The 16402-nt window shown below is 46.4% G+C and overlaps 1 protein-coding gene across 1 annotated transcript in view; it reads right to left on the minus strand.

Moving 5' to 3' along the window:
* Positions 1-3864, minus strand: part of KLF7 (KLF transcription factor 7) — a 40008-nt gene extending 36144 nt beyond the window's left edge. The window contains exons 1-2 of the mRNA XM_058840511.1: positions 3841-3864; positions 3304-3557 (exon numbers count right to left, since the gene is read on the minus strand). Of these exons, the coding sequence (XP_058696494.1) occupies positions 3304-3405 (102 nt within the window). The 5' untranslated portion in view covers positions 3406-3557; positions 3841-3864. The remainder of the gene's footprint in view (positions 1-3303; positions 3558-3840) is intronic.
* Between the last annotated feature and the right edge of the window lie 12538 nt (positions 3865-16402).

The following is a 16402-nucleotide window of genomic DNA, read 5'->3' on the forward strand; positions in this document are numbered from 1 at the left end:
CTTTAATCTCTCCTCAGTGCCACGGAGGCTCAACACTGCTGGCAAAGCTAAACAAAGTTCTCTCTCCTGATGAAATTGTCCTATTGATTACTCATTAGATTCTGATGTCCCCACTCCAAGAAAAATCCTCCTGCCCTCAAAAGTGTTTTGCCTGAAGGAGTACACCCAAAGCTCAGAGAGGAGCTCAGCTTTTGTTGCCTAAAAATCAAGCTCTCCCTTCCCAACATGTGTTTTAAAAAAACATCAAACACATCACAGGTTCATTTCCAGCTTCCACTTCAGATATTTCCACTTCCACAATGCAAACTATGTCCAGGGTGGAATAGGGGTTTCTTTGTATTTTTGCCTTTTAAAACAGAAACCTACACAAAAGGAGACAATTTGTTCCTACACAAAATCTGTTTGTTTTGTACATATTGCTGGGTTGCACTCATTCAGCTCCAATGCTAATTGTCAAAAGCACAGATACCAAACTTGCTCACGTTCCTCTTGCTGTGGGAAGGAAAAATGAGAGATCAGCTGACTGTGTGCAAGCATTTAGCAACCTGCCTGTGCTGTCAGTGCCCTCTGTGAGTAATGGGTGTTTCACAATCCGAAATACGAGCAACTGGCCCAGCTGTATATTCCTCAGCCAGCAGCTACCAGACTGTTTGCCAGGCTCAGGAGAAAAGGAAGACAGAACTGTGTCAATGCTTTCACACCAAGGCATGTTCTGATTTTCAGTGGGGCAGGTGCATCTTCCATGGTATCACAGTAAGCAGTTTCTCAGAGCAGGACCTGGCACTGACTAGCCTCTGCACATCATGCACTAGTAGCTGCTGATCACAAAACTGGAGCTCACAACACAATAAAGAAGCTTGCTCTTAACCCACACATCTATTTTCCCCATCAACTCCTGCCTTTTCAAGAGACTGAAGTAATCTCTTGGGGCACTGCTTTGCTGCTGAGAGAAGCACTGCCCTGGAGCCTCTGTAACATCTGTGGAGCAGAGGCAAGACTTGTTCAAGTGTTTTTACTCAAAATTAAAGCTGCTGTTTCCCACTCATGACACATCCCATAGGGATCAGTCACTACCCTGCCAGCTCTCTTCCCTGGAGTCTCAAATACAGACTTTAGTTTTAAAGGATACTTTAGAAACACACACATTCTTTGCCTCAAAGTTGCTACAGTTTGCCTAAAATAAGTAAATCCCCAAGACCTGATTACATTGCAAGTGATTTAGAAGAATCAAAATGGGGTCTCTGTGTCAGTGGGTCTGCCAAGCTTGTGTAACAGCATGGTCTCTGCACAGCTGCTCCCACCACTGACACATCAGTTTTGCTGCCTGTTGTTTGCAAGGAGAGTCCAGGCAGCAACAGGGGAACAAACTGTAAATACAGGATACATTATGAAACATTGGGCACTGGTTGCAGGATTTGAGAGGAAATAAGGGAAAACGTAGCAAATTATTTTCACACCGTCTCTTTTCAAGCATAGTGGAGAATCAGTGGGGTTTAACCAGGAGCATGACTTTAAATTCTGCGATGGTAACAGTGGGATTGGGTAGGTACATGCTACTGTATAAAACAAACTGCTTCTCTTCCACACATAAAAGAAGGCAGAAGGAGACAGAGTATCACTCGCAGCACTGCCTGAAGCATGCTGGCTATGTCAACACACTATGTTGCTTTGGACTGTTTGGACTGTTAGTAATATGCAACCGATCCAACAACAATACTATGAAATATTTTTTTTAAATTAAATTATATTAACCTCTTCAGTTTAATTAGCGTGTTAAAAATATAAAAGGAAAGCAGATGTGACCATCATGGATGTGTGCACTGAATATTAATAACAAAAAAGCATCCCCTCCCCCTTGGAGGATAAAGCAAAGTTGGTTCGGTCATTTTGCAAAATAAGCCCTGAATGTGTTCATCCTGTAGCTGACAATAAACCTCTGCTTTGTGTGCACACACATACAAAGCTGAAGCCAAAATGATTTTACTATGGTAAACCTTTGAAGATCCAGCCCCGGTCCAGCTGGCTGACAATGCTACAGCCTGAATACTCCCCAGCTCTGCCATCCACATTCCTACCCCTACACACTTCTAAGGAAAAATGAAATGAACATCTCAAAACTGTCACTTACTGGAGACCTAACACGGGCTACCCTTACACTAACCAAGACTCAGGTAAAGGCTGGCAAGATGAAATCCAGTGGCTCGTTATTCTCACACTGATAGTGCCACGGGTCCGTGCGCTGCAATAGCACCACATGTCATCCCAGCCACACTCCACTATTTCTACCCACCAGCAGATGTTTTTTTTTCTTTTAAAGAGACACCAGTTTCCAGAATTTCACGGGGTGTATCACCTCCACCAGAAAATCACATCAAGAAACAGGACTACCTCACAACGTTTGGTCATACATAAAAAATGCAGTCTTTCCTTTTCCCTCAATATCCCAGCTGATAACTATTTATAGTTCACAACTGTATTTTATACAGCTCTTCTCTGTAACCTACTCTTCTCCTTGGTCTAACTTGTATTCATGCTACCAGTCATCATTTTAATGCATTTATAATACTTGATTTCCATCTTTATCCTTATTCTGTCTGCATATTAGCCCTACAGTGCCTCAAAACATACTGGTTTACTGGAACCAGCCTAAGGCGTCATTGTTTCAAGATAGCAAGAAGTGTGCGTTTCTACTCATCCTCCAAGAAAAAAGGGGGGGAAAAAAATAAGAAAAAAAAAAAAAAAGAAAAATAAGTCACATTCCTAGTTACTGAACTTAGCCTTAAAGCTTTTGCTAATGCTTCCACATACCTGCCCACCCTCCACGTCCGACTTAAGCTACGATTTTTATTGACATATACTAATTACCTGAAAATAAGAATGATCTATTCCATTTCCACCAGCTACCAGTTGTCAGCACTGGCTAGAAGTGAGAAGGCTTGTTTAAAAGAACAAAACAAAAGCAAAAAACAAAAAATCTAAACTCAATAATAAAAGAAATAGTAGTCATCATAAAAACGAAACCCTAAAGAATGCCACCAGATCTCAGGTACTGTCGGGTGTGCTCGAAAGGACTGAAGGCAGACAGATTTGAATGGACTGCTCAGTTTGTCACGGTAAAAAATACAGAGATTTAAAGGTCTACCCACGCGGAAAAAAAAACCAAAAATAACAAAAAAAAAAAAAACCACCAAAAACACCCAACCCTGAATTAAAGAACAAAAATAAAATAAAGTCAGAAATGCAGCCTCAATGCATCGACTGTCTGCGCTTAAGAGATTTACAGGAGTAATTTAAATGATTCACCTGCTGCCAGTTTTCCTCCAAGGATGGCAAAGCTGAGAAGTAGCCGGTGTCGTGGACAAGCTGGAGTTCCTGGAATATACTATAACTAGCCAAGACATCCATGCTGCTGCTGAGCAAGACCCTTTCTTTCTGCTTTTGTGTGTGTTTGTTTGCTCGGGTGGGGGGTTGTTTTTGGTCATAAAAAAAAAAAGGAGGAGGAAAATCAACCAATGATAGATCCAGCGTCCCTTTGGCTTTGTTTTGTTTCAGTCACACTTTAAAAAAAGAGAGAGAGAGAGAGAGAGAAAAAGGATCAGCGCGGAGGGACAGCGAGGTTCGGGGGCCGGGCCGAGGAGGACGAGCGGCGCCGGCGCGCACCGAGCACCCCGCGGCCGCCGCACCGGGGCACGTCCCCGCCGCGCTCCGCGCAGCCCCGCGCCGCGGCCATGCGCGCTCGCGACCGCCCTCCCCGCCGCCCCCTCCCCTCTTTATTTTCGGGACACCACATCCCACATCCCGCCCCCCCTCACGCCGCTTCCCTCCCCGCTTCCCTCTCACCCTCCCTCAGCAAGCCCGGCCCGCCCCCACCGCCCGCGCAGCCGCGCGGCCCCACTCAGGCAGCGCGTGGCCATGTAGGGTAAACGGCGGGGCGGGAGGGGCGGGCCCGCCTCGCGCCTGAAGACGCTGCGGTCCAATGGCGGCGCCGCTCCATGCGTGGGGGGCGGGGCCTCAGAGCCGACGGCGGCGGCGATTGGCCGGCAGCGCTGCTCCCGCCCCTTCCCCGAGGCTCGCGAGGCGGCGCGCGGCGAGCTATTTTTAGGGCGCTATATAAGAGGGCGGCGAGGCGCGCGGCGGTGGCAGAGCGCGGTGCGCTGAGGGGCGGTGCGGGGTGTCCGTGGTCGGGCTGCGGGCGAGCCGCGGCCCGGCCTGAGGCTGCCCCGCAGGCGGTGGCTGCCGGACCCCCCCTCCCCGCCTGTCCCGCAATTTGTGCACCCCTCTGCCTCTCTCTAGCCTCTAGCGCTCGAGTCCCCGGGGTTGAGGATGGCCAGACCCATCGCAGATGACCGGGGAAAGATGTGCGGCTTATGAGGGTGTTGGAAAGGAGTAGGAGTGGGAATACACCCCGAGCCGGAGTCGCCGGCATCAGGAGCACGTGCAGGGTGCCTGTGTGGGCAGACCGCAGGAGCTCAGCTTCTGAGTGCCGATCCAGCCAGGCCATCCCCAGAAATGCACGTGCACTTTCTAAGGCATCTAGCACGGCATTTAATCAGGCTGAGATGTGGGCTGAGGCCTCTCTGAGTGCTAGTTTGGGTTGGCTAATGAGCTGTTTGACCTTAAATGGTTAGTGTGGTGCAGAGCTTCCCCAAAATCTCTCTGGCACTGGGCAGAGTTGAATTTCTGCTTTTGGAAGGATTGCAGAACTGAGTGTGCTCATTTGAAGATGATGGGGGTGGGGAGGGGCTTCCAGTAATAGAAGAAATATATTCTCTTTGTTGCTCTCAAATTCAGAGGGCCCTATGGTCCCATCAGTTGCATAGCCAAGGTTGTATCTGGCCACCAGGCTGCGGGATGAACATCCCTCTGGTGCCCTTTGATGGTGGGTTGTCAGCACTGTAAGTTGGACTGGGTACCAGAGCAAGCAGATGCTGCCACGGATTGCGAAACTGTCTCCTTGTAGAGCAGTTGCATCACACTTTCTTGGCCATGACTAAGATGTCTCTTCTTGCTTTTTTCTTCATTTTGCACCTGGATGAGTGTGCCAGGGCCTGGTATATTAATTGTTGCAATGTCAATAGCACAGACGCATCTCTTCCCAGATGTCCCAGTCAGACTGATGTGAAACTATGAGGCCGTAGAATTCATCCGTGGTGATTAGTTCATGGTATGTTTTCTTTCTTGGCAATGAAGACAAATTGCCTTTTCCAAAACTCTGTGTTGACAATTTTGAAAACCGTATTTGAAGAAGACTTGTCAGAATAAACCTCTACAGAAAGCCCAGATAATGGCTGCACCATCCCAAGTTCTTGTAAGTGCTGTGAAGATGAACGAGGCAGAGTCAGCCCCTCTCGTCTGCTGGGTCAAAACATAGAGGGAAAAGAGCAAATGAAGCTGTTGGTGAAGAACTGCAGTAATCGGGACATAGGCAATTTTCTCAAATAAATGGTCTCACCACTAAAAAAACACTCTGTGGTTGCATTGAAGAAACAGCAGGATGACTAGCGGGAGCTGTTGCTCAGGTGCTGACCTGAGGCTGCAGGTCTGGACGGTGCAGGGGTAGCTCCCTTGAAGTTGAATGTCTCCTGTGAGCTGCTTGTGAAAACGATGCCATCCTCAGCCTTCACCTGGAGAGCCATAGGTTGTCTGAAACAGGACCATTCCTGGCATCTTTAGCTTAGCGGAGAAGCTGTGTGTGAGGCTGGACATGAATAATAAACTACTCTTTCTCATAAATATACCCATAAATGTGTAAATGTATATGTTAGTGGGAAGATGAGAGGGAAGGTTAGCACAGCAAGCACTGCTGGAGAGGTCTTGCAGACCGTTGTTACCCATTCCAAGCATGCCTCAATTTGGCAAAGCAACACCTTTCCTGGGCACCTTGGGAAGGGAAAACTTTTGAAGACTGTAGAAGAGAGAACTTGACAAAGGTGGTCGGCTGTGGAAAGAAGCAGCGCTTGCATATCATAATGCACTCCTGTACTGAGAGGGTTACAGAAATACCTGCTTCAGAAAAAGCTGTCTATAAGCATTTATCCTTAACAGCTTGTCAGAACAAGGCCAAATGCATATGCAGAGGCTTTTCTGACCTAGGCAGAGAAATAAAGGACACAAGCAGTGAAGGTTTATGCTCTCAGCTACTTAAATATCTAAATGTCTTAAGCTTTTGGTCTTTGAATTCTTGTAATTTTCATAGCTGAAAAACATTTTGGTGCTTTATTTCTGACCTTGTTTAGCATAGCTACCATTTTAATATGTAGAAATGTTAGTGGTTTGATGTCCAAGCTCCCCTCTAACCTGCGCAAGCTGTGGGTTGCTTATGCTTTGGTTTACTGCAAAGCTTGATGTACACACAGCCCAGGAGTCCTCTGCTTGATAGTCACCTCTGCTTGCCGCTGAGTAGCACTCATTTGAATAAATTAAAATCTTTCTAGTTGTCTGTTTTATCCTGAACTTTCTGCTGAAAGCATGTCCTGTAGGAGCTGCCAGCTTTCCACCCTCATGGAGGAGGTTATTCTCAGTTGTGGAGCTCAGCTGCTCTATACCAGCAAAGAGCCCAGACTGTGCCCAGGCTGCACTGTAACTGGTGGACAGATCTGATGAGCAGATGCTGCTCTGCTTCTCTGGCTGGCTTCAGGAGGAATTGTGTCTGAGGGCAGGATTTTGGCTGTGAGCCTTGAGGTGAAGAGCTGGGCTACAGATCTGGCCGCTTGCCTGGGTGGTTTCCAGGCAGACATTGCATTTTTATTGTCTCAGATACTCTGCTTTGGAGGTCAGTTGAGAAAGCAGAATGGGGTTGTCACTTGGCAGAAGTAGAAAAGCCTAGACAAAAAAAGAATGTGGTGGTACGCTGAGTATAAAACTGTTAGTCCAGCACCGGAGGTGGCATCTACCTGTGCTAACCCAGAGGTAACGGAGGTCGATTTCTGCCAAGCTCTCATTTCCCAGGCTGTACTGACCTTTCTCCTGGCAGATCGCCACTTTCCCTACTCTGGCCCAACCACGCCACCCATCACGGAGAGCAACGCAATCAGATGTGGAGGAGGAGCAATATCTCCCCACTGCTACACAGCTGGGCTCAAGGACATAGAGGACTACACAAAAATTCAGGCAAATGGAGCAGGCTGGACCTGCAGGGAGTAAGGATGGGCATTTCAGCCAGAGCACAGATCTGTCCCATAACAGGTGAAGAAAATAGCTTGCACGAGGAGAAGGCTTCATCATTCCTGTGACTTGCTGAAGTGTCAGAAAAATGCAGGGAAGTGGCATGGCTGGTTGTGCTATAGCTCCAGCTCTTTGGCACCTGGAAGGGGGAAGTGGTTATATTTTTTACATTAAAGGGCAATGAGAACAGTTAATCCTTGTGAAAAGAAAGAAAGAAAATATTTCCCTGCTCCTTCTGCTCTTCAAGAGAAAGAGGAATCACCATTCCTCTTGTCTCCACTATTTTCTCTGAGAAGCTTGAATTTATCACAGTCTGACATAGGTCCTCTGGCAACAACCTTTTCTACCCTCTCAAAGTAAGGAGTGCAAAGTCACTCCCAGTACTTTGCTGGGTCCCTGCAAGGCACTGGTGTGCACAGAAGCACAATTTTGGTTGCTCTGATTGCTTTCCCTTGTGATATTTGTGTCCCCACTGCTGCAGAAGCAATGGCAAGGGATGCTTAGTGGGGACTCACTAGAGAAGGCTGATTTGCAGGGGATTTTTGAATGTTGATTTTGTGTTTCTTTGTATTGGCTTGGGCAGAAACAAGATGCCATAAAGCAATCATATCAATTCATACTGTAAACATTTCATTGAATACACCTTTGGTACCAATGATGTTTCAACAGCTGCCCTGTATATAACTCATGATGCAATTGTAAACCCTATGGCCTTCTGCGTAGTCAACAGAAGTGCTAAAGCACTTTCCCTGCTAGGACGGATTGGTCCGGGTGTCCAGGCTAGCAGTTTCTTCTGCCATCACTTTTGAGTTTAGGCTGCCAGCTGCATCTCTTCCTCTCCTCCATCTCAGACTGAGCTAATACAACTTTGCTGTGCTTAGAGCCTGTGACAAGGTCATTCAGAGGTGTTGATTCTTCAGGCTGTGTCCTTCCTGGAGAGGAAGAGGTTGTGCCTGCAGTTTGGTAGGGTTGAGGTTGCTATTGGTTGTAAAGCCTTGCAAAGATCCAAGAGGGAGAAAAGTACTGATAAATGCACTGGAGCATGCTTGGATCTGCAGTTCAGCCTCTCCAGAAGTGGATGCTCCGTAAGCTGCTGCCAGGGAAGTGAAGGGTTTGTGGTGGTGGTTTATGGCCAGGTAGCTGTGAGAGGCAGAGCAGAAGAGCTCAAAGGTGATCCTGCTGTTCAGCATTGCCGCTTCCTGATACTCTGATATGCCTGTGCATCTGTATCCATGTCCACATCTAATGAGAAACAAAATCCTAACAAGCACGAAGCAACAAAAAGGGAGACAACTTCCTTTCCTACAGTGAAGCACTTCTCTGTAGGCCTCAGAAATCCCCCATTCCTCCTTCAGCTGGATGCCTCACTCCTTCCCAACCTCTCGTCTCCTTCAGACCTCATGTTCCTGGAGAAGGGTCGATACTGTTGGCCCCATGCCTGCACAGCAACATTTCGGTGACATGGAGCACTGTTCAATATTTCATGCTTCCTTCTCGCAGATGCAGCCCAAGACACAGGGAAGAGGTTGTTTCTTTTCCGGAGCAGCATGGCTGTAACTTGCAGCCATTAGTGGCACTTGATTCTGCCTGGACAGGACACACTGAAGCAGGGTGGTGGCATCTCTGTGCTGGGTGTGAGTGGATGGAGGTGCCTCCTGGCCTCCAGTGAGTCACAGGCTGTTCCCCAGATCTTCAGCGACAAAAGGAGACAAAAGAATATGGCACAGCAGGTTCCTGTGCCTCCCCTCCTTCCAAAAAGCATGCACCTTCTCTTTCAAATCAGTGCCCCATGGACATTGTAAAGGGCTTAATTGCAGGGCAGCTAATGAGCACTCTCCAGGGTTGGAAATGGAATGGGTCTAACCCAAAATCACAGCTTAGGGCACTCAAAAGTCTCAGTGGACTTTGCAAGTTGATCACTGGCCAGACACAGAAGATGCTTGATGGGAAAACATGACATGCCATCCTGAAGCAGGAACATCCAGCTGAGTTCTCTGGACTGAGGAGAGGGGGGGAAGAAACCCAAAAAAGACCCAAAAAACCAACAAAAAAACCCCCCACCTGATTCTTCAAGGGAAATTTAGAAATCATAGTTGAATGCATCTGATCCAGATCTGTCATGGATTTTTTTTTTTGACCCCCTCTCCTGAAAAGGCAGCGAGCATGCGCAGCGTGTAACAGGATTGAGTTTTCACTGTGGAGAAGGAACCTTCATGTGCTGTGGTTTGTTCAGGTGCTCTAGGGTTTTTGTATTTCTTGTAATAATTTTTACCTTATAGCTGTAGCTGTTTGCATTATGATCAGTCTCTGTTTCCCAGTTTTCAAAGCCAGGACATAAAACCATACTGAAGAAGAGCACTGTGGTTGTGCATGTATGATGGTGGGGCAAAGCTTCCAAAGGCAGAGAGGTGCAACCCCAGTGAAACCAGTGGGAAATATGATTTCCTTTGGGTCCCACCAAGAACTCAGAACCCATCTGGATCTAACAACTCTCTGTGCTGTCTTTCAAGTCCTCTTTTCTGCCCAAAGTGATCTGTATGTTTCTGAACCACTTGGCAAGGGCAGTTATCATTGCTATTCTGTTGATGTTCAGCATCTGACATAAAGAGTCTCTGATCATATTAGTAAGCTCTCAGGTGCTTCTGCAGTACAAATAATAAATAATAATGAGCTGCAAGGAAGCCCTCGGAGTCTCAAGTTCAGGCTGGGCTCCTACAGCTTCCATGTGAGATGTCCACCCTGTAGACCTGGGCTGCTGTTGCAGTGCAGTAGTGCTGCTGGAGAGTGGCCTGGGCTGGGGGTCCCAGCAGCCTTGGGAGATGCTGTGCAGCTGTCAGCAGACACACTTGTGTGCTGCATCTCTGAGTTGGTGCCCTTTTAATGAATGGGTCAAATCACACTTTGGTTGTTAATAGGAAGTCTTACAGCAACACATGAGAACATTGGCATGGTTCAGTAGATGGTAACTGGGTACCTGCTTGTGTTATTACCCACATTACTCAGGACAAATGTTGGTCTGACTTGGCTTCAGCCCTGTTAAGAGCTGAAATCACAGCAGAGGTAGCATAAACAGAGGGGGCCTGCTGTGCACAGCTCTTCTGCAGCACTTTAGAAAACACCCACAGCACATGAGGCCTATGAGAAGAAGAAGGTTCTCTGGAAATGAGCTTGAAGCAGCATCACTGGGGGTTTCTCCATAGATTTTTTTGTAGAGGAAGGAGATACAATGCATTAAGAGCAAAGCATGTCTTTGGCTGGAAGCTGCAAGACTCACAGTTCTGTTTTCACATCCTCTTGGGGTTTCCCTTTAGTCCTATTCCTTACGAGAAGCTGCTGAAGATGTGGCTCTCACAGTCAAGTGCGGATGTGTGAATTAATAAGGAAATGTTGGCGTGCAGGGAAGCAAGCCCGTGCTGCTCGCCTGCTGGCCAGTTTGTCATGTTCCCCAGCAGAGGTGCATGGAGAGTAAAGTAACTGGCTTGGCAAAGCAGTGGCCAGGATTCATACAAAAATACTGCAGTCAAACTCTGCTCTGGTTTATGAGTTGGGCTTTGCTGGCTCTGTTGGCATGACACAGGAGCATCACCTGGGTACCACAGCATTTCCCCCTCTAAAGAGCATCTCACTGGGGACTCCTGTTATGAAAAAAGATGAAAACATATTTTTCCTTGGGCAGCCTCTTCCCATCCCAACAGCAGCTGCATCTTCAGGGCTTCTCCCTCTCTGCATTCCTATCCTGCTTGAAGAGGGACCTCTGAACAAGGCCTTGCAACACATAACCTGTGAAAAAAAATTCCTCACAAATGAACTCTCCTGGGGGCTCAGTCCTTGTCTGCTGGGCAACTCTGAACTGCTGAAAGGAAAGCAGATATTGTTCAAGAGGGAGAGTCAGTCTTTGGGCTTCTCTCCCACTACAGTCTTTGTTTCTTGGCTTTGATTTCCCTTGAGGGTCTACATGGCTCAGTCTATAGCATGAACAGCACTTGGCAGATCATCTCATTCAGTCTGTGGAATACTGCTGGGTGAGACAGATACCTGTCTGCAGGAAAAAAGACAGTAACTCCAAGAGGACTCCATTATTCCTGGGGTGTTGGTTGCGGAACACAAGAGTTTGTGGGTTAAGCATGAGAGACAAAACTTAGTTCAAAGTGACAAATCATCAGAACCCAGACAGAAACCCATATGCTCTCAAATTGCAGATTAATGCACAGTGGCCATCATACCTGATTCCCTCTGAGTTCTCTCTGGCTGGAGAAGACTCCTGGCTGCCCAACTTGATTTGGTAGTTGAGGAAGCTCTGTTGACCTGTCCTTTCTTCTGGGACAGTGCTCAACAGGGAGCCAGCAGTTTGTCATCCCTGCCCTTTGTACCCATAGTAATTCCTGCTGACGGTGCGTAACTGTTATTATTGGTAAAGCCACAGGGAATGTTATGAGATTATTTTATGAGGAGTGGGGGAAATAATTTTATAAAGTGGAAGTTCCCTGCAGAAGCTGAGCTGAGAAGTTGTTCTGAGGAAAGAAATCAAGAGGTTATACAGGTGATGAAATGGTAGCCAAGAAGCTCTGAGTCTTGTTCTGCAAACTCTGCCTTGAGAGCTGGTTTGTGGGTGGCCAGGCATAGAGATGCTGAGTCTCATCATTCCTGCCAGAGCTTTGCCAAGCAGAAGACAGGTGCCTTTCATGCCAGATGGATCCCTGCTGATTTCCAAAACCAGGAGTTGAGAGACAGAGATGCAGAACTTTGGAGGAGCAAAGGGTGAGGGAGACATCTCTCCAGAAACTCTTACAGATTCTTGGAAGCAGGTGAGCCAGCTCAGTGGCTGCCTCAGTCTCTGACATCAGTTTTCCTCTGTGGTAACACTCAAAGACATCACTGAGTTTTTGACAGGGGTGTCTCAAGGGCTTTCATGGCCTGCATGGGTGACATACAATGCTGCCATGCCCTTGCTGTCAGTACCACTCTGTTGGCAAACGACCCTTCTCCTGTTGGGATAAGAAGGAAAAGCACTGGCCACAAACTTTCCATCCTTTGGCTTCTCTACCCTCCAGTTCACCAGGGGCCACCCAGGGAGACCAACTGTGGGGTCTGAACCTCTGCCCTCTTGCATTTTTCAAGCATGTTGTTCTGCTGCAGAGAGTGTCCTGAGAAACCATGACAGATCCCTTTCTGGGCAGAGTCACTATAGCATGTGTATATACACTTTTTCGTAATTTTTATTAACCTGTTTCCTGAATTCTGCACAAGTTCAGGAGTGGTTTTCATTAAGTTGCCATAATAAAGGTTAGCAGAGTATTGCTGAAAAAAGTTTCACCCAGCACTTGTGGTGTTAAATGTGATTTTATAAGCCAGCAGGATTGCTCATGCCTTGCCAAAACTGGGGATGCACAGCCCTTCTCCTTAAGAAGGGCAACTGCTGCAGGAGCTCTCTCTGGGTCCCTTTGAAGTCAATGGCAAATTTCCCATTGGCTTAAGTAGAAACATGTGTTTCAAGAAATGAATAATGTGAAACTTGAAAAGCAAGGGGTGGTGTGATCAGGACATGGCCTGGTTTGACCTGGAGACTCAACTTGTGTTTTACTGCTACATCTGCCTCCATCTCTCAGCTGTACATTAAGCGGTACAAGTTTGATTTGTGTCAAAGAGAACTACATATTATCATTAGTAAATATTAGTAAATATTATTAGCATTAATGGGATTAAGACTGATAAACTAATGAGTTTTCTTTGTTTTCTACCGGTAATTTCCACTTTAAACCGAGCTTGGACAGACTGTATGTCAGGGCTTATGGCCTCTGTATTTGTCATGCATGTTTTGTTCCTGCTTTGAACAAGCTGGTAGAAAAGTTAAGGAGTACAAATGAGAGAGATCTTTGGAAAGAAATCCCTTAATAGAGGCTTGTTGAAGCAGCTGCTATTTTCTTTATCAGAGCAGAGTAAACATTTAATAAAATCACGTTGCTGTTACTGTGATGAGTTGATGCTTAGGGCTGACACGGTGCTTGGCCCCAGACACAGCTCTTGCTGGCTGCAGGAAAGTGGGTGAAGATTCCCTGAGCCCCCAGAGAAGCTGGCACTTTAGGAGGGTTTTGGTGCAACTGTGGTCCCCAGCCTAGCCTGCGTGGTCACCCCATGTGTCTTTGCAGGACCTGGGCAGAGCTTGGCTGCTGCAGCACCAGGAGGCAGTGCTGGGAGCTCTAGCCAGGCCTAACTTGTTTTAGTAAAAGGCATTGGTGATAACGTCAGGGATTTATAAAACAGCACTGTCTGTAGTGTGGAGCTGTGGCTGTACAAGGTGTGGGACAGCTCAGCAATGCTCTGCAGAGCGTGTTGGTGGAGAACCGTCCATGCAGGACTGCAGAAAGGATGTGCCTGTGGGCGGCAGCTACAGCTGCCCAGTCTCAGAAGGACACCGGCCACCTCAGGTCCAGCTGGGAAGCCCTGCAGGGTGAGACCCCACCTGTGCAACAGGCATGGCACAGTCCTCACCAGCCAGAACATCCTCAGCAGGCCAGGGGCTGCAATCCCCTCAGGACCCGCCGCCCCGGGGCCGTGTCCTCCCCACTAGACCAGCAGGGAGGCTGGACAAGCATCGCCATGTGTCGTGCCATTCACTGCAGGACAAATGCTTATTGAAATAATTGCCTCTAACAGCTTGGGAGAGGCCATTAGGGTCTGCCCGGGCAGTGATCTACAGATAATGACTCCCTCCGAGATTTTCTCACTCCTGCAAGCCTCATACCAGGTGCATTAAAGCTGACCTACAAAGAAAAATGTTTTTCTCTTTGTCTCTCGCCTTTGTCTTTTTTTATTGTTTTTTTAAAATTCCTTGTAGAGTTTAATGAAATACTACTGTTATCGGTATATCGCTCATTGCTTCTTAGGGTTGCACCAAAGGGTGAGCCTCGCTTTGTACAGAGTGGGAGACAAACTTGCTGATATTTTACCTTAGAAACAAGTGGACTGTTAAGGTGAGCCTCCACTGAGCAGAGGATTGTATACAGGCAGGTCTCAGGAAGGGGATGCAGACCCTTAACTGGAAGGACAGAGGTGCCAGGTGTGATGAGAGATACCTGTTCTCCTGAGCCCTTCACTGGCAGTGGCTGTGAAGGTCCCCAGCAGAAGGGAATTTTCATCTGAAGAACATGCAGCGTTTTTTCTAATTGAAGCATTTTGTGAGAATTTGCCAATCTGGACATAATTTTCCACAGGAAAGTCAAAGTGAATTATTTGGGTTTTTCTCTTGTTTTGATAATGGTGAAATGTCTTGCTTTGATTTCCATGATGAAAATTTTTTTTTACTTCCACCTTCTCATTTTACTACATTTTCTGCTAGCTATAAACACACTGTTCAAAACAGTTAGTGATTTATCATTATCTTTTTCTAGATACTATTTAATATCATATCTATTTTTTAATATGTGCTGTCATGTTTTGACATCTAAACCAAGTGCCTTTTTATTTTAGTCAAATTAAACAAAATTAAGTTTAAATGCCAAGGCAAAACAATTCAATGTTAATTGGAACTAAATATTTTCTTAGGTTTTTTGGGGGTGTTGGGTTTTTTGCTCTTTTGTTGTTGTTGTTATTGTTGGTGGGGTTTTTTTGGGTTTTGGGGTTTTTTTTGTTCATTTGGTTTCTTGTTTTTAGTTTGGAGGGTTTTTTAGTTTTCCACTTTCTGATGGGAAACTATATTCTAGGTGTGAGGCTGCTGTGGAAATCACCTGTTTTCAGTCAGTGTGCTCTTGGGCACTCAAATCAGAGCTAGCAATTAAAAAGCAAGCAAGCAGGTTAAAAAGAGTATGAGAAAAAATCATTTCCCTTTTCAGTTAATGAGGTTTCACGTGGAAGAAGAAAGAGAGGATGAAAGGCTTTGGTGTGACCTGTTGTGTAGCAGTAGCAGTGCTTAGGAAATGACTGCAGGATGTCCATGCTTGCTTCTGATCAGCTCCCAGGCTGGAGTTTATGAAGCTGTGCCCAGAAGCAATGGAGAAGGTGGTGCAGATTCCTGAGGTAGAGGGCAGTGCCTCTGCCTGGCACAGACATCTGGGCTGGCTGCTGAGGATTCTGTTACCAGCATTGCTAACTGGTTGTATGATGCTTTCACATTGGGCTGTGGTAATGGCATGTATACATCACACTTCAGAGATGCTTTTTATTGACTTAATGTGAATATTATTGTCATCGTTTATTATGGGGAAGTATCTCATAGTAATTGAAATACAATATGGTGCCATTAATCACTCTGAGTATGAAATGCTAACTTTTAACTGTTTATCGTGTATTAAATGCTCCTCTAACCATAAAACAATTTGACTTGCAGTCGAAGAGTTTACAAATGGCCAATGTTTAGGATTTACAGTGATTGACATTTATGTGACAGTGTTCATGTGCTCAAGTTCCTGAACAAAGTACTTTCTTTGGGATTTCTGTGAAGGTATTGGGATTTGCTGCTTTCCAGTTCCCTGATGCAGAGATATAAAAGGATGCACACTGCAGGTATGACCGTTGTGTTTTACAGCATGTCCACTGTAAACTCGAGAGATGTGTGACAGTCTGGACTGCTCAGTGGGCCGTGTGCTGTAAACATCACTGGCCACATTCCTCAAGACTCCTGATGAAGGAAAGCAGTAAAGAAGGAACAGAAATTCAAATAATGAGGTTTTAGGCAGGTACTGCTGAAATGAAACCCATTTGCTTTCATGGGATGCTCTTCTAAATTCTCTCTCCTGTATTAACTAGAAAGGAAATAAATGCTTTTAAAAATAATTTTCAATTAAAACTTAATCTACCTACCAAAAAGGAAAAAATAATTTAAACTGATACCATTGTAAAACAATGACAGTGCCATCCACAGTGCCTTGGTGATGTGATAATTCACCTCCACATCTGCCCAGATTCTGACCTCCACGGGCACAGAGTACCCGTGGGGAGGGGTCAGGGGCTGTGTGCTGTGCAGATGTGTGCACCGACAGGCTGGCCTGGCACAGCCTGGCCCGGAGAGGGGTGGGCTGGACAAATACAGTATTTTAGAAAGCTCAGACATTTACTGCTGCTGTGGCTGTGAGGAGCACTGCTATTAAACCACTTACAGGAGCCTTACTTTTTACTGCCTGGTTTAAAAGGGTTACTTCAATGGCATTCATAGGAGGGGAGAAGATGTGTAAGGTCATTTCACAGGGCACATGTTTAAAGATTTTCCAAGAAGAGCAGAGCAAGATTTTTCTTCTGAGGAGGG

This window comes from Poecile atricapillus, chromosome 5 (assembly GCF_030490865.1).
Source record: "Poecile atricapillus isolate bPoeAtr1 chromosome 5, bPoeAtr1.hap1, whole genome shotgun sequence".
NCBI classification, from domain to species: domain Eukaryota; kingdom Metazoa; phylum Chordata; class Aves; order Passeriformes; family Paridae; genus Poecile; species Poecile atricapillus.